We start from the raw sequence: 26757 nt of genomic DNA on the forward strand, positions 1-26757 counted from the left end.
TATTCATGTTGAGTTTAAATCACTATTTTTAAAATAATTTTCATTTTTTTTTCCATGATTATTTATGTATTCAATTACTTAGATCTGAGCCTCAAAACATAAGGCCATATTATATAACAGTTAAGTCACTATCTATATATCTGTGAAATTTTTTTAAGCTATACTTAAGGCTTCTTTTCCAGAAAATTTCATATTTGTCTAGTGGGCCGGGATAGCCTGGTCGGTAGGGCGCTGGGCCCATATCCAAGAGGTCGTGGGTTCGATCCTCGCCGGCCGAAGACTCCCCGTGTAGTAAATGGTGACTGATGCACGTTAAATCTGTCAAGTCTAAGTCCTCCATGTTCCCACAACAAATCAATACCTCTGGGGGTACTTATCCAGGAGTTTCCTTGTCTTCTGGATTGGTTCAAAATTACAAGGCTACGGAGTTGAACGTTAGTAGTCGTAAACCCATGAAATTGGGTCGGCTGTTCAACGACGGTTATAAAATAAAATAAAATATTTGTCTAGTTTTAGCAAAGACAGTTAATGTCTTGAAAGTTATACAAACCTCCAATTTCTTGCTACTCCAAGGTGAATTTTAAGATCACGCCAAATGTCGACCACACATATGTTGATTTTGTTAGGTAATACTTATTAGTATGTCATAGCAAACTAAATCTTTTTATGGTTTACTGTTGTCAGAATTAGATTTTAACAGTCTAAGAAAAAAGCTTAATTTCAAAAAATGTTGAATAACCTTTGACCTTCAGTGCAAAGGTCCATTAAAAGTATTTATGTCTTAATAGTTAGTGTGGAAGTAGTAGAACACAAAGTAATGGTCAGTGCCATGGTCCACTCATTTGATAAAAATTAATACTGCATGTAAATATATGTGATTTTTGTGTGTGTGTTTGAATAGAAGTATTTTTCAACTTTGACCCCGCCTTACAAAGAAGAAAAATTGAGGGAAAATTTTTTCAAAAAAATAAAAAACGGATTCACTAACAGTTTTACGCAAAGAACATATCCTGAAAATTTCACTAAAATCGAAAATGTCACTTATCCAATCTTACCTGATTCTCCCAATTTAATTTTTTTTAATTAAAAAAACTAACTCTGAATTACTCGAGGAAAGATTTCTCAATAAAACGAAATCGATGTTTGATTAATTTATGTTAACGAGTTTTTAATTCAGAATTCACACACTATAATGCATAGGTTACTTTTTGTTTTTTACTAATGAACTTTTTAGTAAACACTTAAAAGTTATTCTTAGTTTATACCGTATCACCTTAAAAATTTCTTTATTGAATTTTCCCTGCATTTTTTCATACTTCAGTTTTATAAAGAAATGTAAGTTCAGAAATTTAAAAAGTTTTTTTTTTTTTTTTTTAATGTTTGCTTTTCTAATACTTAACATATTTCTTTCCACAGAAGTACTAATATTATGTCAACCTAATTTTAAAAACATTAACCTTTCATAGTTTCACATGAAAAAAAAATTTATTCAAGCTTGCATTCTTTGCAGAACAGCCTACTTTGTTAAATGTTATTCTCCTAAAATAAACAGTATTAAAAAAAAATACAAATATATCCCCCTCCTATTTTTCCCATTCAACTTTATATTTTTATTTTAATTCCAATTTATTTTCCATTCAGCTTTATGTTCAATAATGTTTTTGTATTTTCTTGATAAAGTCTCATATAAACCAAACCTATTATCTCTTTTAGAGCAATGCACATAAAAATAAAATAGGAGTTTTGGAAGATCTACCATGGTTCATATTGACTTTGGAAGATGTTCGAAGTTTGTTAACTTTGTATTACTCATCATATAATCCTCAAAATATCATTAAAGATGATCCTCAAGGAAGTCCAAATTTTTATATTTTGCAGTAAGTTGCATAGTTAATTACATTTTCTCCTTAAACATTTAAATAAAAAGCAAAATATAATTGAATTTCAATCCCACAGACCCTACAAGTGTTGAGCCCCTTAGCAATATAGTTTTTATATTTACCTGCTATGCACTAGTGTCCTATGATCTAGGGCAGTGATGGGGAAACTACAGCCCGCGGAAAAGTTTAATCCGGCCTGTTTAAGAGTGCTGTCGTGAGAATGTTTGAACGTGTTCTTACTTCGTAATGTGACAACCCGCATAAAAACTTCCTGTAGTGATATTCAAGACACAATAGTATTCTGGACTAATCCATCCGACCAAAACAGATGACTCATCTTCGCTCGAAACTTCCAGACACTCTCGCATTTTTGAATCATTGTTCTGTTTTCTCGAAAGAACCGGAAAAATCCAATTCCTGAACAATCCTTGCAGGTAGGTATAAATACAAGCGAGGCCGCCCGAAGATCAGTTAGTTAGCGACTTAGTCAGTCATCTGCAACGACCCGCTGTGACTCGAGTAATAGTTTGTGTAATCCCCGAAACTCCCACTGCCTCAATAGTCCGTGGGCCGAAGACTAAAAAGCAGTTCTAAACTGATTTTCGTTCCTACACTCAAGTGGCAATTTTAATCTTCCAAAATAGAACTCAATCTTGCCTGGGAAATATAAATTCGCGAAGTTCTCCAAAATATAATAGGCCATTAATTGACAGTTATCAAAATATTGAAGAACAATTTTAATTTCATGAATACAGAATTTTGCCCATGAATATCCAAAGAGGAGGGTACTGTGACGTAACATGCAAATAAATTGACCAATCACAACCAAAAAGCTTCGCGATTTGCGTCTGCTCTAGTTCTTGTTTCCTTTGCTTCAAACTGCTTTACAATTTTTGTATAAACGTTATAAAAGTTTAATAAAATTATAATTTCATTTTAAGAGGACCTGCGCAAACACCCGCGCAAGAACATTAGTTAGCAGTAAGCTTTCGCCAATTGCGTTTCTGTGTGTTGTTCTCCGTAGTAGGTAACGTCTAAAATGGACGCTAAAAAAAGAAAAGTGAATTCAGAATGTCGAGTTTTTAAAGAAGAATGGACGTGGAAATATTTCTTTACTTTATTTAAAGAAAAACCTGTGTGCTTACTTTGCAATATAACTGTTGCAGTTTTAAAAGAATATAACATTCAACGCCATTTCAAGAGCAAACATGGAAACCACTCCTACTCATCGTTAAGTGAAGAGGTTAAGAAAATTAAATCGAAAGATTTAATAAAAAATTTATCAAGTCAACAACAATTATTTCACAGAGCTAATCATTCTCAAAGATTCACTACGAAAGCCAGTTATGTGTTGGCTTATAATATTGCTAAATCTAATAAAGCATTTTCAGATGGTGAATTTATAAAGCAGTGCATGATAGATGTGTGCGATATTATGTGCCCTGAAAAGAAGAATGATTTTCAGTCACTGTCTCTCTCAAGAAGAAGAAAATATTGATAAAAATCTAATTTCACAACTGACTACAAAAACTCAAAAATTTATTTTTTATTCAATTACCATGGATGAAAGTACAGATATCAGCGATACTGCACAGTTAACTCATATTTGTAAGAGGAATCAACGCCCACTTTGAAATTACGGAAGAACTTGCAGGGCTGCAGTCAATGAAAGAAGCAACGACTGGTGCCGATATATTTTGTGAATTTGAAAATTTGATCGATAAACTTTGTTTACCTATTGATAAGTTATGTAATGTAACTACAGATGGTGCTCCTAATATGGTTAGAATCAATCAAGGATTTGTTGGGAAATTTAATTCTAAGTATCCGGAAAATGATGTTGTTTTTTTGCATTGCCTTATACATCAGGATGCTCTCTGTAAATCGACTTTAGATATTGACCATATACTTAATATTGTTGTAAAACTAGTAAATATGATTCGTTCCAGAGGATTATTACATCGCCAGTTTCAACAGTTTTTGGAGTCCATACATGCTGAGCATTCCAATATCCTGTATTATTCAAAAGTTCGTTGGTTAAGTGCTGGAAAAGTATTTGAAAGAATTTGGGATTTAAAAGACGATATTGTGAATTTTCTTCTTGATAAAGACATTTATAATGAATTTGACGTCTTAGAAAACGAAACGTGGCTTTATGATTTCGCTTTTTTCACAGACCTCCTCATACACATGAATATACTTAATCTCAAATTGCAAGTGAAAAATCAGTTTCTTCACGATATTTGGCAATACCTGAAAAGCTTCAAATTACAGTTATTATTATTTGCTAATCAGATCTCTAAATCTGATTTTTCTCATTTTCCAAGAATACAATCTTTGAAATTCACTATATCAAACAATAAGATTAAAAAATACGAAATTAATTTGAGAAAACTATCTTCAGAATTTGAAGGGAGATTTCAGGACTTTAAAAAAATGGAACCAGAGTTTAGTATTTTTGCGACCCCATTCAATGATAATTACGAAGAAGTTGATGCAAAATTTCAACTTGAGTTAATAGAACTGAACTGTAATACTCTCCTGAAACAAACTTTTCATACAGTACCATTACTAGAATTTTATAAAAATTTAAGTCCAGATAATTTCCCAAATCTAATTACTCATGCAATGAAGATAATGACAATCTTCGGCTCATCTTATATATGCGAACAAATCTTTTCAACAATGAAGCTTAGGAAAACTTCTTTAAGAAACAGAATTACAGATGAGCACCTTTCATCAGTTTTAAGAATTTCTGCTTCGCAAATGGAACCGGACTATGATGAAATTTTGAAGAAACAATCTCAATTTCATTTTTCTCATGCACCATCAACCAGTAATGACACCAGAAAATAAAGTGATAATACTTCACATCAAGAACTACACTAAATTCATTTTATATTTTGTGCTTATAATTTTCTTTCCTTTTGCTTTTTTACTATTAAAATAATAAGTGTATGTAATAATATATGTATATGTTTAAAGAACACATAAATTTTTTAACGATTAAGCATTATTCTTTGGCCCGCTATGATTGTCTAGTTATTACAAATGGCCCGTCTGATTCACAGATTCCCCACCACTGATCTAGGGTTAACTGCTTTTTTATATATGTGTGATTATATAGAAATTTCAGGTGTCCAACAGAAGTCTTAATAATAAAAATTTGCATTTTGAAAAGTTCGTATTAAACAAGCTTTATAACTCTTAATTTGTCAATGTAAAGAAGTATTAAACCAACATGAAGCCATCAAGTTATAATTGTCAATTCAATGGAGGAGAAAAACTAACTCTGAAAAAATTCAAAATTTATCACTCTTCTAAAATCAAAATATTCTTTACATATACATATATTTTATACACATACTATTCTATAAAAATACAGACAAAATGGATAACTCATATCTAATAGGTCCATTACAGAAATATTCTCTTTTTTTTCTTTTCTTTTTTAATAAATTTGAATGTTTATATTTTTTAAACTTAACACTTTTCACTATGGGCCTCTTTCACCCGACATCACTACATAGATACATTAATAAATGGAAGAGTGAGTTTAAGTGGTGGCAGAACTCAGGAAAATGAAGCTTCTTCAGAAATATATATTTAGTTGATTATTGTAACACATGAATAAAATACTAATGATTTGATGAAAGAAAAATAACATAATCATAACTATACATAGCAACTCAACTTCTGAAAATATCTTACATAATAGCTTTACCAAACAAAGGGAAAGAAAGCTGATTAAGTCTCTCCTTTTAAACATAGAAATTCCACGTTATCAACCAATTACAAGGTACAGAGCATCTTGCATAAATTATTTTACAGGTAGATAAAAAGTGGAGTAGTAATTGACTTCTCCCGTAAAGAAAACATTTTCTCACGAGCAGGATTTGTTACCAATCCCGATGAATGCCAGACATCAAATAACAAGCATTTCCCAAAGTGTGCGTCTCGGCACTCTGATGAGCCACAAAGTCTTTCCAGTTTTTAAGCTGCACCTGTTAAAATTACCCAAAAAGTTACAACACTGAGCCTTATTGGAACAATTTCTGTCATGTATGGGCTTTAAAATTCTAAAATATGGGTGGTTTTCTAACTGTAGAATGGAAAAAAAGTAAAGAAAGATTAAATTCCCTGTAAAACACTTATCAAAACTTGTTTAGAAATTTCAACCTCCCCAACTGAAATATGAGCAGGATAAAAAGTGGTAAGGAATGAATACTGAGACAACCTATTTGATAAAAAGAAAATGCCTAGTTTTCTACAAGTAGATCATTCAGCCTGTCTTGGTAAGCAAGTGTTAATGGTATTATTCAGACTGATTAAAAACTTATCCACTGAAGGCTAGAATTTTAAAAAAAACTGATGTTATGGCAAACAAACAGTCCTCTTTGTAATACAATAATAATTCTATATGCAACATGAATTTTTTTTTTAAAGAAGTAGGCCATAAAGATGCTAACTGCTTCACTGGGGAAGATTTTTTAAAAGTAAAACTAGCATATTTTTGCAATATTTTTGAGACGTTTTAATACTCTGAACCTCATACTGCAACAAAAAAGTCATGTACCTTTTTAGGTCACTAGAAAACATTACAAGATTACAGCAGTCATTAAAAAACTCAATTTTTAAAGAAGAAAAATGAATAGAAGTACAATGACTGTCTTTAAATATTGCATCAATTTTTGACGCAAAATGAACTTGCTCTCTCACTCTATAGAAACATTTTTAAGAGCATTTTTCATAGTTAATCATATGGTTTGACAAATATTATCAAAATGAAAGCTTCAATAGTTTGGCTTTGATTCAATATCCTTTTAACATCAGTGCTTTGCCTGAGTTTAATTTCTTGAGAAGAAAAGAATCTCATTAAACTGTCTTGCAACTAGGTTTTGAAAGAGAAATTTGCTATCTCATAGATTTAAGTGGGTAGCTGTCGAAAAATTTTATTTTGAGGAAGAAAAAAAGCGCTGTTTTTCGAAAAAGTTTGAGAACCGCTGAGTTACATAAATTATCATGTTTTCATTATAGTGATAAAATACAAAAAAAAAAGAAAAAATTTTATTAAATAAATATAAAAAGTCCATCAAATTTCTTAAAATACCTGCTTTAGACTACATTTTAACTTATGTTTTATTACAAAATCACCAAATTAAAAAAACTCATCTTTATACCATCTACAGTTTTTTTTATAATGATTGCATATAAATGTCAAATTAAATCTTTCAATTTACAACAATTTTAAATAAGAGAAATTTAAATGTAGGTAAATTAATGAAGTGATGAGCACACACATTATCTTTGATATTCGTGAAAAAATTTTAGATTGTCTTATTTTATTAAAAAATACATTTATATAAAAGAGCAGTTTAAATAATCATGATAGGACTGAAGAGGTCAATCTTTTGATACTAATTTCACTGATTAACACAAAAAATAAGCTTGTAAAAATTATAAGAACTATAAAATGGTTATTCCATCTTACTTTTTGATAAATGTGTAACCAAAGACCTACCTCTCAGTTTTGAGTTATTTCTGAGCCTGGCAAAAGTAAAATTAAATTTTTCTTTGCTTTTAATGTTTGAGAAATAATTTCAGGGATTTTTGTTGTTATCAAATAATAGTTTTATTTAAACTTGTTTGAAAATGCTGCAAAGAATTTGTAAATGCTTCTGTTCGAAAGCCATCAAATAAATCAACCCTATACTACCTGTAATATACAATTTCTAGTCTTATTCTTCCCTCTCACTCACTTTTATTTATATGTTAAAAAATTCTATAAGTTTTGTTATGCTGTCAACTTCTTTATATGCCAAATGAAAACACTTTAATGAACAACAATTGTTTTAATATTGTTATCTTACAATAAGTTTTATTGGACTTATAACTGGCTATCACTAAGTCGATGATAAATCTTTGTCTACTGAATGAAACTGAAGTGACTTGATTAGTTACAGGAAAGTCAAATTTTATGAAATAATTTGAAATAAAATTGAAATATATTAATTTAAACTTTTTTTTCTAGATTGAATGGGGCTTACTTTTTTAGATCTTAAGTACATTTAATGATTTATTTTAGACTATAGAACATAAAAAATGATTTTTCCATATCATAGGCTAAATCACTTCAAAACTGGTGCATAATAAAGACTTTCTCAGTGTTAACTTTCTTCCCAAAAATGTACAAGAATATCTTTTTTTTACTGTTCTCATAATTTTTTTTATTATGATTATCTGTTGCTAAACTTATTGATAGTTATTTCATTGAATGTGTCTTGAACTTATTAAAGAATTTTTTTTTAATTTTTAGGTTTTTGAAAATAATTTGTGGCATGACATTGACTACTGGAGATGAAAGTTTCAATATGCAACCAAAGCAACTTATTTTCTTTCATTATTTCAGTACCTCTTTATCTCAAGACATTATTAAAAAAGAATCACCTTTAAGAAATGAACATAATTTAATTAAGATTCTGCCAGAATTACTCAGTGACATTGATAACTTATTAAGAAGTAATTAACATTTAATTGCTCTGAAAAAGTTACCTATTTGAAAAATTTGTTTAGATGTTGTGCATTTGTAAAAAATATATTTTCACTAATTGCTTTTACAAAAGCAAGATGTATATTATATAATTAAAGCATAGATGCAAAGATGTACATTATGTAATTAAATGTCAATAGAGCTTTTGTGTAAATTAGTAACAACTTAGTTTTCTAGTTTCATTCATATTTAGATAATTCAGTTTTTTGAATTGTTATTGGGATATGATTTCATGCTTATGCATAATATCCAATAATCTCCTAAGGATAATTCTATAACGATTAAAGGCAACAGGGTACCATTAATAGCACAAAAACATAGTAATATACAACAAAACATAAACATTGATTATGATGAAGATACTGTGTTAAGTATTTATGAAGAGGTTCATAATATAAATAAACAACATCCAGGCACTAAACAGATAAACAAAAAGGACTAGCAATCATAAAATATTATTAAATCTTGCAGACCGTATTTATGCAAAAATAACAGTTAAAAATTCATGATTATCCTATTCGTAGTTTAGAAGTTGCTGTGCCTAGAACTCTTCAACAAGAAACTCTTAAGCAATTAGATGAAATGGTGGAAGCAGGATTAATTGAACGGAATACAATCCAGTAGTCATGCCCAATACTTTTGGTTAAGAAATAAAAATGATTCTCCTAACAGTAACAAAAATTTAGATATATGATTAATTAATAGCATCTTTAAACATTCGACTTTCTCACTTACTAAGATACAAAATAAAATATCATTTTAAACTTTTCTACTTACCGCTTTTTTTACTGTTTCGACTTTTCTAATGCTTTCTGTCTGCTCAACCTTCTTTAAAAAACCAAGATAAACTAGCATTTACATCCTTTTGGGGCACATTTAAAAATAAACGATTAGTTTTCGATTTAAAAACTGCTTCAACTGTTTTCGCTTTGATGGATTCAATAATTGACGAAACTCAACTGGAAGGAATATTTGCTCAGCAATTGCAAGTAATTCTTTTGAAGAAACTATAGAAGAATTAAAATTCTTATTTATTTTTTAATTACCTATAACACTTTCACCGAGCAAATGTAATATTTCATCTAACTAGAGTTTGCTTTCTTTGACTATTTTTTTTAAATATTTCTGCATGTAGTAACTAATTTTTTATTTGAAATAGAAAATAGCTGATTTTAGGCATGTTTTAGACCAGTGGTTCAAACTTGTTTAAAGATATCTTTTTCAGCCTAAGACCTGTTTCAGACCAACTCTGGGTGCACACATACTAAGTCTCAGTTAACTCAATTTACCCTTAGTCAATTTCTAAAATTTGTAAACATTATACCTATTAACCAAATAAATTTTTATTTGTTACATTTTTTTTTATTTTCTTTTTTTTCAAGCATTTTTCTTTATAAATTTGATATTCCCATAGTGTTACAATTATTTGTAAAACTTTACAAAGTTTCCCAGTTATGCACTACTTTGTCATTAAATTACTTGGCAAAAACCAATTTTTATTGCAGAAAAGCAACCTGCTTAAAATTTGGAAAAAACCTGGAACAAATACTCAGATTGTTAAAAATGACTATTACTGTACCCTCATTGCTGTTTAACTAACTGGTGTATTTTACTGTCTTTTGCATTACTTGGCAAAAGGAAATTTAATGTCAAAATATTTTCAATATTTACAGGCATCTTCTATAAACATATTGCTTTTTGCTGCTATTGGTTTTATTGTATTATTATTTTTTATAAATTGGATTTAAAATTTTAAGGTGGTGGATTTAAAATTTTATTCATTTAAACTATAAAAATTATTTTATTTACTTCCATTTTAGAATAATAATATATCTTTTATTTTTTAGATATAAAGCCAGACAAACAAATGTCGCATGCATTGCCATTGGCTCGGGAAATTTTGGGATTTCTTAATAACATACCGGAATCTAGTCTTGAAGAAATTGCTGTTAACTCAGTTGTCTCATGGTTGAAATGCCACCACACTAGTCCAGTTCTTTTACCGTGTCTTCAAACAGCTTGTCAATGCCTAAACACAGTTTCAAGTGCAGTTACTGTTGCAGAATGCTGCATTGTATCTCGTTTTAATATAGGTAATAACAAATTCCTTTCTTGATCTGTGTTTAACTTGAACCTGTTGAATAGTTAAGATTCATTGTCAATGCATAGTTTGTTAGGATATTAAATAATGCGAGTCTGTTATTTGCTTCAAAAAGAAAAACAAGAAAAATTTTAATACAGCTTCAAGTAGGATTTTTTTAAAATATGTATGCTTTTTACTTCATAGTGAAACTTTCCAAACATAAATCTCAGCTCTCCTACAAAAATATATATTTTTTATTTTTCAATTCGAAAAAAAAATTATGAAAGGAAGCTGCTGTTCAAAACAAATTACTTTTAACATATTTAGGATTTTATTAAATTATTTTACCTTATGTTTATTAAATAGAGTTCTTTTAGTGAGATTTGTATGTCTTACTTAATTAAAAAAAATACCCAAAACAGAGAGTAAAAAATTTAACTTCTATTAACCTATAACTTATTTCTTTTAGAATGTTTTCTGCTTGCTTTTCTGTAAAATAAAACTGTTCTACAATCTCTTAATAATGTTTTATTAATTTAGGCAAAATGATTTACTTATAATGTTAATCCCTCTGTTGCTACTAAAAAAACATACAAGTTTATAATTATAGTTTAATCAGGCTTTTAAAAATTGTTCTGATATTTCATGCTGCCAGAAAGAATATATTACCTTCATTTATAAGTACATGATTTTGCTTATCACGATATTCACGAGAAATAATAAGTTTCTTGAAATAATTAAAAATGTTAGCTTAGCTGTTTAGAGTAATAATCATGCATTCTATTTTGAAATCATATCTTTATATGTTCTATTATGTTAAAGATGGGTCACAATTGAAAAAAAAGGCTAATTGACTAATAAACTAATTAGAAGCATAATTTTTCATTTTTAAATCTGTGCCAAACGCAATTACATTTCAATCCTAAATTTCAATTATTCAAACTCATTTGTTTATTTTCTAGAATTGAGTAATCCAGATGATGTTAAGATTATATGGAATGTTGTTAACAACTCCTTTCAAATCCAAGCTATGTCAAGAGACGAATTTATTAATACCTGTGTATATAAAAACGCCTTTCTCACTTTATACTGTCATGTGCTAGAGAGAATTTTAAAATCCTCTACCTCAGAAACTAAGAAACTGTTGTTAACAAATATTGTTAACTGGATACAAAGAGCTGATTTGAAAAATGTTAAGTAAGTACCCTTTATTATAAAGAATTAACATTAAAATAATTACTTGCCCTCTGCTTAATATTTATTTTTAGATTATATTTATGTAACCATTTAAATTAATTAACTGCTGCTTAAAAGTTTCCTTGAGCCAAAAAAAAATTTGCACTTTACAAACCTAAGTTCTTCACACGATTAAAACAATAATTAATAATTACCAACTTTAGAAGTTTGCACTAAATTTTCTAACACTAAAGTGTTTATCAAAATTATCCTTTATTGTGTTGAATGAGAGGTACTATTTAGCAATGTAAAATTTGTAGAAACCATGATACCAGGGATGGTTCACTGATTTTCTATTAAAAAAGAATATTAAGTTTTGGTTCTTAACATTTGGAAGAAATGTACAGTAGGGAACCGATTATCCGGAATGATCGGGACCATTGCTATTCCGGATAACTGATTTTTCCGGTTTTCTGAATCGCTACAAAAAGCCGTTTTTTTATTGTTAAACCCAAGTAAAAAAATTTTTTTTTTGGAAATAATCTTTAAAAGAAGAAAAAACGATGGACTAATACACTAATGATTATTTCCAAAATGATGGTAAGGTAAACATCTTTTAAAAAAGGAATAAAAATCCTAAAATCTTATGAGGAAAAAAAAATTTTTTTTTAAAATATAGCGGGAAAATTTATTGAATTTCGTTCCGGTTTTTTGGTTTTCCGGTTTTCTGATTTCCAGATAACGGGTTCTGTACTGTAGTTTTATTTTTTTCACCAAACTGAAAACTTTTGTAGTTGCAGCAAGACCCATATAATATAAAAGAATACATGAACTCAGTTCGCGGAAGCTTTGTCAACATCACAGAAAAAAAATTATTATCACTAACAAAAAAGTCTAGACCTCTTCAAGTCTAAACATGAAGAGGCGGATTTTTTTTCCTTGCCTAGTGTTTTTTTTTTTTCGAATTACAAAAGTTAAAAAAAAAACCTTTTTTGACGCAAATGCGATTTCAAATTAATCTTGTTTGAAATCACATATCGTGTATCATGTTTCGTATTTTTACGATTTTGTATCCAGGGGTCTGCTTAGAAGAAATTTGGGTCCGTTAATGGACCCTCCACAAAATATCGTTTAATAAAAACGAACCCTTCACAAAATAATTTATCTTTTAATCAAACCCTTCACAAATTTGTTTATCTTCATTATTGTTTTGTTAATCGAATCTCAGTTCAAAACGAACTGAGTTTCCCTAAGTTTAAATTCTGAATGCAGTATTCTAAGAAAATATTTCTACTTTTACAAACATCGTGTGCACATTACTATTGATATTAAATAATAATTTTTTTTGTAAATAAATAAATGATAATTTTATATTCATTCATAAAATTAATTAATAGAATATTATGTAAATAAAAATTAATTTTTGGCAATTTTTTAAATAAGATATTATAAATGCAAGAATTGTTTAAATTTACTTAATGCATAACACATTAAAAGTGATACATAATTAAGTTGTGTTATTTAAAATATGTCAATTGAAATAATTAAAAACATGAGTGATTTTGTTTCCATTATTCGTCCGAAATGAATATTCTGTGTTGAGCAGTATAGGCTAAATACCAAATACTTGTATGTTGCATCTCTAATTTAGTAGCAGCAATTGTTCTGCAGAATCTTGTATCTATTTACAATTTAAAAACTTCTTGAAAAGGTTTTTAGCAATTTTTGCAATAAAAGGACCCTATTTGTACAAATTCACAAAAGCAGTACCCTTGTTGAAAGAATATGACTTAACGCTTATTTTATATTCACAAATTAGGAGTAGTTTTTACACAATTTTACAAAAACAGAACCTTTCACAAATTGTCTGGATATCAAACATCGCATTTCATATTCATGTGAATCAAAAGCCATAATTATGATTCGTGTTCAAGGTGACTTAAAAATTGTGCATCAAAATTCATATTCATGAGATTTTAAAATCAAACATTGATACTCGTTTTCACACGATTTTAATAATTAAATGTCAAGATTTGTATTCATGTGATTTAAAAATCATGTATTAAGATTCATACTCACACAATTTTAATAAATAAATAAAATATTGCATTGATATTTTATTTAAATGTTGATATCATTCTGTAGATAACATGGTTTGTAGCGTTTTTAAAAAGTGCTTATTTTCGATTTTCGTTTTTTAAAAGCCCTTAAAGGTGCTTTTTACATTGTGTGTCTTTAAAAAATTCTTAATTATCCCTTTTCGAAAATGAGATTTTCTCTTTACCATGTCGATTCGATTATGCAAAATCGGGCTTTTCGCATTGTTCTATTCAACATTTTCACGATTTATTCTACCACAATTTATTTCAGTGTATCATCGGTTCGTAGCGTATGAAAGAGCCAATCATTTTACATGTTTGATGAAATACTTGTGAGTCCGCATGTGCGTCTACTGAGCAGGGTTCTGTGAGATTATTACACTCACATGTGCAACTCTGCTGCATTTTGCAAGATACACTCAATTTCTAGCTTCATTTTCCATCCTCTGATATTGAACCGAAAAATCTCTTGATCATTTTATAATGGCTAATATAATCAAGAAGAGTTCTTTGTCAGAAACTAGTTATTTTATCATAATCGTGTTAAGTCTTTGACAATTATTTTTAATTTTGTCAATGTATCTAGTGCTTAAAAATATTTTTTGAGTGCTTGAAAAATACTTAAAAGGTGCTTATTTTTTGTCGAAAGATTTAGCTACACACTTTGGATAAATGCTACCTACATACTTCTTTCTTGCCAAAATTTCAGCTATTTTTCAATTATTTAAAAAGTGTTTTTCCACGTAACACTTTTGAATTCTCTTTTCAGCTTCTTTTTTTTCAAACTCATTCCTGTGGTATAAACCAATATAAAGTTCTATAACAATTAAACATTTTTTTAAAAAATCCATGATTTTTCAAACAAATTTTACTCAAATGTGGTAGCAGCGAAAAGGTTGAAACTAGTTAGAGGAATTGTGTGCAGTTTTTTTATTGAGATTTTGTGTTTGCAGGTTTTTCATTTTATCTAAGTCTGGTTGTAGCATTGTTATAAGAAAAATCCAATAAAGCCAAAAAAAGAAAGAAGATCGAATCATTAGTTGCAAAATATTAAATGAAACTTTTAACATTTTCCATTAGTAAATCTTTAACCTCTTTAACAATTTGTAAGTTTTTTTCTTGTTGAAGGAAATATTAAACTCAAATAAATAGCTTTATAAATCCTTAAATAATAAGTGGTCTAGCTTCATCATGGGATCTTTTCCTTAATTTTCAAATATTTGTAACTATCTTTCTGACCTAAATAGTTGCAATCCAGAAATATGGACAGTGGAATCCCCCTGCAAATTTTTTGCTTGGTTTTTTTTAAGTCTTAAAAATTTTTCAACAACTTCTGTAAGAATTTTTCAGCATTTCTTTATATATTTAATCATGAATAAACAAAAAAAAATATGTAATCAAACGAAAACAGCCACTTTAGAAAGAAAACGAAAATAAAACAACCATCATTATTCTTTTCAATCACTTTCTAGCAGTTTCTACTGTCTTTGACCTTCAGTCTAAAAAAGCTTCTATGAAAGGAAAAAGATTATTTTTCTTTCTTTTTATTTCTATCAAATTGTTTTTATTATTACTTTCCAGTATTGTTTATGTAGCAGAAAAAAGATACTCGAAAATAGGCCGCTAGCAAAAAAATATTTTTTGCTTTTAAAAATTTTGTACAGTTTGGGGGGGGGGATTCTAAAATTAGCCAATTTTTTTAAAAAAATAATGAAATTATAGAGTTAAAGTGATATGTCATCATTTGAAAAATAATCTTGGAAATAAAATCTTGCTTAACAAAAACAGTACGTAACTTAAGGTAATAGAATTGATTATAATAACAAAATCGTGTGTCGCAATAAATATGCTTGCAAGGAAAAAGATAACAAAAATCTACTACAATAAAATTTTCCAGCACTTATTAACACTCTTTTGAAAATTTATTTATACAGTAAAAAAAAATGAAAGAGAGAGAGAGCTTGTTGCTTGTTTTTCCTTCATTTTCTATTCAAGAAAACAAAGCTTGACAAAATAGTTCTAAAAAAAACTTAATTCATAAAAGTTATCTCTTGTCTGCAATTATTTTTGATTTTATTTTATGACTGCCGTTGAACAGCCGACCCAATTCTGAGTTAAAATCTCAATACCCAAACTCTGTTGTCTTATAATTTTGAACTTAACACAGAAGACAAGGTAACTGCTGGATTAAGCAATTGGACGAACTAGCCAACATGAGAGAAGACAGCGTTTCCCAAATTTTTTGGCTGCTGAACCTTAAATAATCATTCTTCTTCCGGCGGAACACTGACTATATAGATTCTGTTTATTGGGATAATTGTGAACGTAAAAAAACTACATTGAAAATATTCAGTTAGAGGAATGAAGATTTTTCTTAGTTGTATCATTAATAATCTTATATTAGATTTCATTTCCGACAATCAAATTTGCAGTCCTTGTTCTAAATCTAGTCTAATATACATGAATGAGTAAATAAAATCGAATTATGATTTAATTTGAGATGAAAACTGCTGTTGAAAATGGTTATTAGTTAAACATATTTCTTTATTGAAAAATTATTTCCTTTCTTTTGAAAAGCGCAATAGGAAGTGCTAATGCAATATTTTATGAATACTTTTTTTTTCATAATTTGTTCAATATATTGTTGGAAGAAATATATTTTCTTTTTAAAAATGCAATTTCTATTTCTTTGGCATCTTAGTTTAGTTAATTTTATAAAGGCAACCAAAACGTTAAATATATTATGAGTATGAACCAAAATTTTCAATATATTATTAAATATATATTATGTAATCAGAGATTACACAACTCATCACTGATTATAAAAAGTACTAACCTGAGGAACCTCTTCCACGAAACCCTAAGGTTTATCAGACACCATTTGGGAACCGCTGCTCTAAGTCTGTCCGTTGTCACTTTCCACTTGAACACGATGTTCAAAGCCAAAATAAAGATTATTTTCATTAGACCACACAAAAAATAAATAACATTTTATAACGCTGCTCTTTTTTTTCTATTTTAGTCTTGATTTGCAATTTATTTTTTATTTTTGAAGAAAAATATTCGAGACAATGTAGATCTATATAATAAAAAACAATTTATAAAAGATATCTCTTGTCCGCAGTTACTGTAACTTTCCATTTCAACCCGATGTTAAATGCCAAAATTAGGATAATACCACACTGAAAACAAAAAATTCCTTTTATGGCACAGCACTATTTTCTAGAAATATTTCAACTCATCGTGGTAGAAAACTTTCTGTAAACGAGTTTTGTTTCTGGTGATTACGTCATCACATTCTGATCTCGATCACGGTAATTTTCAAAATCAATTAAAAATACTTTAAAGTTAATAATTAAATCTAAATACTTAAAATGTAAAACCAAATAAGCTAAGTAAGAAAAATGAACAAAATTGGATTTAAATCAATTCACCAGGTAGTGCAAAATTCTCCTTCCGTATCTGAAGAAATGACTTATGCTTTGATTTAACATGGTCCATAAGTGCAACAAATCCTCTGGGTCTGTATGTTAGAACTTCACAGGAAGGAATGAGGGCTTCAATACTTTCGCTCTATGGAAAATAAAATTCCTAATAAAATATTTTCCCTTATGCAAAAAAAATTTTATTGGAAAAAGCAAGGAAAGTGAAAAAAATGAGAAATCCTAGGATTTGCAAAAGAATCACATCCTGGTGATACATGGAAGAAACTCATTTGTTTTTATTTGAATAACAGAAAATCTAAAAATATTAAGTTCAAATAAGCTAGTTCACATAATTATTTTTTTTTATTGTACTTTCATCAATTAGTAGATTTGTATTATAAATTATTTTGTTTGTTTTTGCTTTTTATTTTATTCTTTGAAAAATAAATAGTTCAGTCAATTACTTAATGTTTCTCTTTTAATATTGAATCAATTGTAGAGAGTCTGATGAAGGAAAGTGCTTGTTGTTGTGGGATAAAGTTTTAGAATTAAGTATTCTACTTGCTTATGAAGATGAATGTCAGGTATTTTTTATTTCTTAAATTCTAGTCTTCACTTTTCATTATTGTGATACAGTATTTTTTTCTTTTCTTGTCTTTACTAATTTTTGTCCTTATTAAATTTATCGTGTCAATAGTCTTTATTACTTTTCATCGGATTTTTTTGTGTTTTAAAAATAATATTAATTATGTAATATTCTAATTAAATAATTACCAATGTTGTCTTAATATGCAATCAAATCTGGATAATACAAATTTTGATAACACAGTTTTAACACTGTTTACTCTCGATATCTCAAACTTCTATATTTTGAAAACCTTGTTATGTCAAAAATATTTATTTCCCCTTGGCATTACATATCCACATAATGTTAATTTGAATTCCTTTGTCGAAGAGTTTTTTCTCAAAATCTTGTTTTCTTAAATATTTTACAAAATAGAAAATAATTTTTTTCAGAAAAATCCCAATATAAGTTAATTGTAAACCTTATTTTTAAAAATAAAAATATCATTACTGTATTTAGAGTAATAGCCAACTATCATTACATACATATCTATTAGTACTTATTTTTATATTCCATGACTCTACTTTTCAAAGAACTGTCTTAGAATATATTATTCTAATTTTTAGAACTTGTATAGTTTTGAACTTGTTATCTCAAAAACTGGCTATCTCAAAAAAATTTTCTCGAGAGTACACTGTATCACAAAAAAATCTGAGTGCCCTATGTATTTTTTATGTTGTTAATAAAAAAAAATCTCTTGTACATACATTTCTTTACAACCCTCAATTTCGCAAAATATTTTTGATCACTTAAATTATTTTCCCCTGTTTTCTAAAGAATTTAAAATCCTTTTTGAACTCCAATTCTTAAAAACTGTTTTTTAACAATTTAAAATAATTTCTTGAACCCCTAACAAGAAAAATTACCATGTTTGAGAAGAAATTGCCTGAGTTATCTATTCCTAAAGAAGTAGACTGTTCATGATATAGGAAAGAACTTGCCTATTTAATAAATTCAAAAGGAACTGATATTTATGAAGTAGGTACTGTTTCAGTAGGTGTTGAGAGTGTGTAGAATCAGAAATATTGAAAGAGGTTAGGGCATCTGGAAAAATGAATAATTAATTTGATAAGGCAGTTAAGAAAATAGGACTGGTAATTAACAGTCAAAAGACCAAATGCATGGTGGTGTACAGGAGAAAAAGAAAAGCTTCATCAACACTAAAAATCACTGATGAAGTAGTTTGAAACAATATCCAAATTTACATACCTAGTCACTATAGTAGCTAAGGATCACAATCTATAGTGACTAAAAATAATTCCATTAAAACTTAAATTAAAACCGCACTTACTGCAGGAAACAGAAGTTTTTTCTCACTCCAGAAAATATTTAGATCTTGTATATCAGGCATTAAAAATTTACCAACCAGTTATAACTCATGGAAAGGAAACCTGGATAACTGCACAATATAAAGAAAAATTACTTTTGACTTGGGGCAGAAAAATCATGCAAAAAATTTTGAATTGCCATGTTTGGAGAGTCAGAAATTAGAAACTATATAAATACAAAGATATAATTAACAGCATGAAGTCTACAGTGGTTGGGTCACTTAATATAAATGAATAAGAATTGTAATTTGAAAAAAGTCTTATTGGGGAAAATAATAAAAAGGAGAGGGGCTGGGATTCTTTATGGATGATTCATCCATTCATTGATTCTTCATAATCAAATGAAAAATCAAGATATTCACTTTGAAAAAAAATATTTTAAAAAATATTTATTATTTTATTGAAATACTATTTGATTTTCTGTAACCAGAATTGTCACTGTCATAAAATTTTTATGTCTCCCATCAAGTTCATAATATTAAGATTTGACTGAACAAAGCTATTTTTTTAAGATCCATATTTAGCACATTATGGATACCTATTGTTTTAAATGTTTAGATATAATTTGATAGACTATGGCAAGTTTGAATTTCCTATATTTAATTTTAGAAACATATTGTAATATTTTAAAATTCAAATTGTGTTATAAAAATGGTAAGCTTTTTAGCATTTTTACAGAGGTGTCAACTGCTAAGAATTCTACAAAATGTTTATAAAAAAAATAGTTGAGAACTATAAACTAAAATCTATATATTTTTTTATTCATTTTGCAAAAATTTTAAAAGGTTCAATATTAAATAACTGTAAAAAAGTGGCATTTCATATAAGCCTTTGAATTATTTAGAAGTAATGATGGGGAAATATTTTACAAATTGCTAAACTAAGAATCGTACATTAAAACATAAATGTTGCTACCACTAGAAAATATTCATCTGCAATCGAGAGCAACTTTGCATCTCTGTTTTTAAAGTAAAAATAGTTTTTCTTGAAACCTTGCTCTAAAAAGACATCATAGTTTTAAAAATCAGCCAACAATTTCGTTTCTTATCATTGGACAAGTTCCAAAAATTGCTTACAAGCATTTACAAAAAGACATGTAAAAACTAAACAATATGTAATTACTGATATGAAAATAAAATCTGCATGTATAGGCTATTGTATCTTGATAAAGTTTTGAAATTTGGTATTTTGCTGTTTTTAACAAATAATAATGATTACTTGCTATTCAATCAAGAGACTTGGTAAACAGCAATAATTGAGGATGTTTTTTTGTCTTATTTAATATTTCTTCACCGTTGCTGCCAATTTGCTAAATCTTCTAACACTTTGTTTATAAATTTATCTAAACATTTAATCATAACTTGCTTTTGGAAGCTTTCCTTTGTTTAACCAATTTTAACACATTTCAAAAAAAAATAAAACCATATGCTAATTAAAGGTTTAAATAAATAATTGGAACTTTTATTTAAAAAATAGTAAAAGTACATTTGTTTTTTTAAACAATTTTGAAATTAATGAATAATCATGCAATAGTTTTTTATTAAACCTTTTTAATTTGCTTATTAATATATTATAGGTTGTCCAGAGATCATTGAAGGCATTTTGTCTTAGAATATCATTACTTGGTGAAGATAAGACTAGTAATGGAATTTTAGGTGCCATTGGGCTGGGATCTAGTTCTCATTTATCTGTAAAGTAAGAAAACTTTTTAATAACATTACCATGATGCTAATCATACTTTTGATATACATTACTTGTCATTTTATTTGTATCTTTATATTCACAAAATATCCTTTCATATTTTAAAATTTCAATTATAGCATTTTTATTCTTCTTTTTTTTTCACGATTTAAATATCTTATTCCTTCCTTAATAATATAACATTTATAATTGATTGTTCATTGCATAAATTGATCTTAAATAAATTGTACTTGCAATACAAGTTTTTTAATATATTCTTATGTCACTCAGCAATTAAACAAGTCATAAAAATCTACAGGTCGTATCATTATAAAATAATTTTATTATTAAGAAAATTATTACACACCAAAAGATAAGGTGTCAATATTTTCAGATTACTGAATCAAAAATAAAGCACATTTAATGCAATATTGATATTTGCATTGATTAAAAATTGATGCCAAGAAACTTTAACCCTAAATATATTAATTAATTTACCTCTAAAATAAAAATAGGATTTTCAAAATTGTAATAAGGTTCAGAATATTGTTTAAATAATTGTGAACATTTCATTTTTCTTAAATTCTAGCAATATTAATTTAAATAACATAATTTTCTATTCATGCATGCCCCATCTAAAAAATAATTCAAAAGAATAATAAACTATTGACAAAAAATTAGTGCAACTTTTGGTAAAAATTTTAAAAAAATTCATGCTTGCTAATTTTAGTATGCTCCAATTATTTTTAATTTGACATTTTGCAATTCTAGACAAAAAAAACTTAATTCCACATTTTATTATTGTTTGTGCATTTTTCAATAAACAGAATTTATAAGACATGGATATACTGTCAGTTGATTTTTCAAGTTTTATATTTTTGTTCTTTGTGCATTTACAATTACTCTTGGATGATTGTTTATTAGGGTGTGTCGCCAAATTTTTCAATAAAAAATAAGCACTTTTCAAGCACTCAAAAATATTTTAAAGCACTTTTTTAAAGAAATAATAATTATTAGAATATGCTCTATAATAAAAAAATGTCTTCCTATTGAAAGGTTGTATTGATATATTGTATTCCTAAGGTATGTGTATATATATATATATATATATATATATATATATATATATATATATATATATATATTTAAACGCAAAATAATTACCAAAAGCTTTACATAATCATGTTAAAATAACTCATTTCAGACAAGAAACTCTTTTCTTGATTGAATTCGGCTCCATAAAAACAATTTATGCACATTTTTAAATATATTCAATTTTGAGTGGCTCTCATTCTATTTTTTAATTTAACAATTATTTTATCACGTAAAAAAATTAAATTTCAATTCAAAATAATGAAACTATAATTTAAAAAAATTATTTATGAAAGTATATTCAACAAAACATTAAGAAGAATATTATTGATCATACTAAATTCATAAAGATAAGTGTAAAGAATGCAAATTTATAAAGATATGCAAACTAAGAAAATCTTAATAAATTCATATTACTAATGTAAATTAGTGAATGGCCCCTAATTAATTTTTATTAAAATTTGTTACTTGATTGAGTATTTCTTTAATGAAATGATCAAAAAAACTTGCAATAATTTCGAAATTTAAAAAATGAGTATTGAAGTTAAACATTTTTGACAGAAGTAAATTTTTATGTGTTCCATACACATAATATTTAACAAATCTGAGGTTATTGAATTTTTTATTTGAATTATTTTGAAATCAAACCATTAAGAGATAAATTTTTTTTTTTTTTTTGGAATGGCAAATCTGAATAGTATAAGATTTTTTGCTGCATTTCAAATAGAGAAAGTACTTAAATAGAGAAAGTACTTCATACTTTTTTAAAACCTTGCAGCTAAATATTGAATTTTTTAATAAAAGAACTTAAAAGTTCTGGAAATCTTATAAGTAATAATACAATAATAAAAGAGAGGCACCCTGAAGTAAAAATCCTATGATAAAAAATTCTTATTTTTTATTGTTGTTGTTGGCCATTTAGGCAGAGGGAGTGAGATTGTACTTGTTTTCCAGTGACGCCATCTATGACCAAGAATTTGAGTTCTGCCACACCTGTTTCATAGGGGGACCCAATCGCACCTCTATTCATTCATCCATAAATTGTAATTTTGACCTGAACCAGAGAACAATCAATCTCCAATATTATACTCCACCCCAGAGGTATAATTTGTTATGAGAACAGGCGGAATTTTGTGACCCGACAAATTTAATGTGCACCAGTCACCGTTTACTACACTCTTAGAGCGCCCATCCAGCCAAGCTATCTCTGCCCCAAATTTTTATTAAATTAAATGTATAAAAGGGAGATAGAAATTTTGAGGTGATTAAGCTTTGAGATTGTAGACTATTCTGAACCCATGTGAAAATATGTAATTAGTGAATGATTCCCAAGTCAAGTTCATGGATTATGGTACTAATCTATTTATAGAAGAGCACAAGAAAGCCATTTTCTTGCCGGTGACGAAGATTATGGCATTTCACCAACGATGGAAATAACAAGAGGAATAATATTTTCTTTCACTGTTAGGGAAAAAATGTAGTATGTTTAGTTGGTTCCCATGAACAGCAAAATTTCAAAGGGTTGAAAATTAAGATTGAAATTCAGAATCTCTTGCAAAATACAGTCAAGTTGCACATAAGAGCACAAAAATCTTTCCGACCGAAACAAGCTCAGCTACATGCCAACTACCAGTATTTCATCAAACATGTAAGCTTTCATACGCTAATGACTGACGGTGCACTGAATTGGATTTTGGTTAAATCAATTTTATTTTTATTTTATAACCATCGTCGATCCAATTTTGGGTCTCGTCAATTTCGAAGCCTTGTAATTTTTAACCCAATCCAGAAGACAAGAGACATAATTTCATACCCTCCAACTGCTACGGAATTTCCGTAGTTTCAGAAATCTTCTTTTCAGACGGTAGCAAAATTAATGTCTTAATATTTAAAAAAAATTAATTTTAGCGTAACTTGTCCACTATTACTTACAAAAGTGCAGGCCATATGGCTAGATTCTTAAGTTCTGATAAAAGTTTTATGAGAAATCCATTTGCTTTAAAAATTTCTACTTTGGTTCGCTACCACTAGAAAGAATTATTTTCAAAATCTTCATAAGTTGGAGGGTATGTAATTTTAGAGATTTTTTCGTATCTGAAGCAAGTAAAACTACTGTTTTTGGAGTCATACCCCGGTGGCAAACCTGAAATCAATTGTTGACACAGAATCAGATTCTGTAAATAACAGAATTGGAAGAGAAACATGGTCTTAAAAGTTTAATAAGGTGTTCGCCAGGTTCCAGGAGAAAAAATTCACTACCCTAAAACTAATTTTCATGACTTTTTCTTTCACGGCATTTTACTTCCAATTCTTTCCTTTTAAATAAATTATTTAATTTATGTAAATCATATTGAATACATTTTACATTCATATGATTAGCTAAATATAAAAACAGTAGAAAGTTTTCGACAGACCATTGACCAATATTAAGAACATGCGTTTATTAATATGCTAAAGCATTATACACTATTCTAATAGGCATATCGAATAGTACAGTGTTATAACTTTTCAAGTATTATTTTTCTATGCTATTTGTCATTCCTCACAGTGCAATTTGGCAATAAAAATTCAAGTAAAGCAAGTATCATCTTTTCTAATAATAAAAATATATTATAGGAAGACAAAAAAATATTAGTTTAAAATAAATTTTAAAAAAATTCGTACTGTTTCCTAGTTACGATTTTATCATTCTTTACTAAGCGTTCTGGGGGATTTGGTTTTTTACCCTCAAAATAGGAGGATAGCCATTTTATAAATAAATTCTTTACTTGTAATTTCATTGTTTTTAAAGTTTCAGGTTTGTTTGTCGCATTATCTCTGCATTTCTTCTTCATCAATTACCTGTCAATGCTGGAATTCGATTAGAGCCAATGGCAACTGGACACATGCCCAAAGATGCTAAAAAACTATCTCCATCTGAGCCAGGTCCTAGTTTGGAAGCCATTCAATCTTTGGAAAATTTGCGCTCCTTATTAAAAAACAAATCTTATTCTGCTCTTCGTGAACTAGTCAGTAGTGCAATAGAATACATTTTAAATTCAAACCATTGTCTTTCAGATAGTCGTCAATTTTTAAGAAGTTACTCACTATTGGTTTTTCCTAAACAAACATTTTTATATAGTATTGGTTTGTAAATACAGAATTGGAACTGGTAACTTTGCCATCTTTTGCCCCAGAAAACTACAGTAGAGAACCGATTATCCGGAACAATCGGGACCATCACTATTCCGGGTTACTGATTTTTCCGGTTTTCTGAATCGCTACAAAAAGCCGTTTTTTTTTTATTGTTAAACCCAACTAAAAAAAAAACAAATATTTGGAAATAATCTTAAAAAGAAGAAAAAAGGATGAAGTAATACACTAATGATTATTTCCAAGATGATGGTACGGTTAACATCTTTCAAAAAAGAAAGAAAAATCCTGAAATCTTACGAGGAAAAAAAATTTTTTTTTACTAAAATGGTCGGAAAATTTATCGAATTTTGTTCCGGTTATTTTTGGTTTTCCGGATAATGGGTTCTGTACTGTACTTTCTTCTACAGGGTGCGTAGCCAGATTATTCAACAAAAAAAATTAAGCACTCAAAAAATATAATTAGGCAGGGTTGGAAAGTTTTTGACAGTTGACGGTTTTATCTTGTTTTAACCGTCATGTCAAAAAAAGAAACTTCTGTCATTGTTTTTGACAATTGTCAGAAATCATGAAGTTTGTATCATGTAAAACGAATGGCGAAAACGATTAAAACAATGTGAACTGTGTCTTTTTGCATAATTCGTAGGAAAAATCTCATTTTGAAAAAAGGAAAATTAAGCACTTCTTAAAAACACCCAATAAAAAAAGCACCTTTAAGGGCTTTTAAAAATCGAAAATAAACACTCTTTAAAAATGCTACGCACCATGTTCTAACACAGCTCATAAAAACATCTGGGCTCGCTATTGTATTTGATTATTTGTGATACTAAAGTAATTTTTTGACATAAATAAGAAACAGCAACTCTGTAAAGATTCATTCCATGTTGTATATTCATGACATTATTAACAAATAAAGTGTGATACTAACTCTTTAGTTTTCATTTGAATTGTATTTTTTAGCTTTGTTGTCTTAAAATATTCAAAAACTAGCTTGATTATATATTGGACCACTTTTAATCAGTATCAATACAGTGCAACGTCCCATATCCGGACGTCCCTTTCCCGGAAGGGTCGATTTCCTGGACACTTTTTTACAATCAAAATAAACATCTCTCCATCTTCCCCTTTCCTTTAAAAAAAAAAGATCTTTTGACACATTTTCTCTTTTTCTAGCTTGCACTGAACCTCTGATTTATGCATCGAACCCATAAATCACCAGAAAGGGGAAGTAAAGATCTACCAAGACCATTGAGTGACCGTTAGTGGTGCTCCTCCTCCCTTGGAATGTAGGAAAAAGAGGGAGATTTGTTATCAAAAGACTGCAACTGAGTCCCCTCCCCCCCTCCTTTCCTATGCAGGTGGCTAGTAAAAGAGGCATTTCCTGGAACCTTTTTATTGAAAAAAGAAATACTGTGGAAAAGGGTAAACGGGGCAAGCCTTAAGGTGGAGGGGGAGTCAAAATGGAAAATTTGAAAAGGTCTAAAAGGATACACATCCTTGAGAAACAAAACATTCGTTCTTCCCCATACCATGTAATATTTAGTAGGCAGGGGGAAAAAGGGGGTAACATTCTTTCTTTAGCAGATTCTTTCAGTCATAGAAGAAAAAATAAAGAGAACCCGATCAGCGTGCCCCTCCTTTATGCTTGATTGATAGCCAATGATTGGAGAGAAAACAATAATTTGTT

The 26757-nt window shown here is 28.4% G+C and overlaps 1 protein-coding gene across 3 annotated transcripts in view; it reads left to right on the forward strand.

Annotated features, from left to right (window-relative positions):
• The window catches only part of Epg5 (ectopic P-granules autophagy protein 5), a 175310-nt gene extending 149299 nt beyond the window's left edge, over positions 1 to 26011 (forward strand). For all 3 annotated transcript variants that reach the window (XM_087155460.1, XM_087155461.1, XM_087155462.1), the window contains 7 exons: positions 1714 to 1877; positions 8197 to 8399; positions 10278 to 10523; positions 11476 to 11710; positions 17713 to 17797; positions 20743 to 20861; positions 24730 to 26011. In XM_087155460.1, the coding sequence (XP_087011586.1) occupies positions 1714 to 1877; positions 8197 to 8399; positions 10278 to 10523; positions 11476 to 11710; positions 17713 to 17797; positions 20743 to 20861; positions 24730 to 25072 (1395 nt within the window). In that variant the 3' untranslated portion in view covers positions 25073 to 26011. The remainder of the gene's footprint in view (positions 1 to 1713; positions 1878 to 8196; positions 8400 to 10277; positions 10524 to 11475; positions 11711 to 17712; positions 17798 to 20742; positions 20862 to 24729) is intronic.
• Positions 26012 to 26757: the final 746 nt, after the last annotated feature.

The sequence above is a fragment of the Parasteatoda tepidariorum genome, chromosome 11 (assembly GCF_982258835.1).
Source record: "Parasteatoda tepidariorum strain Cologne lab strain chromosome 11, Ptep-v5.0, whole genome shotgun sequence".
NCBI lineage: Eukaryota > Metazoa > Arthropoda > Arachnida > Araneae > Theridiidae > Parasteatoda > Parasteatoda tepidariorum.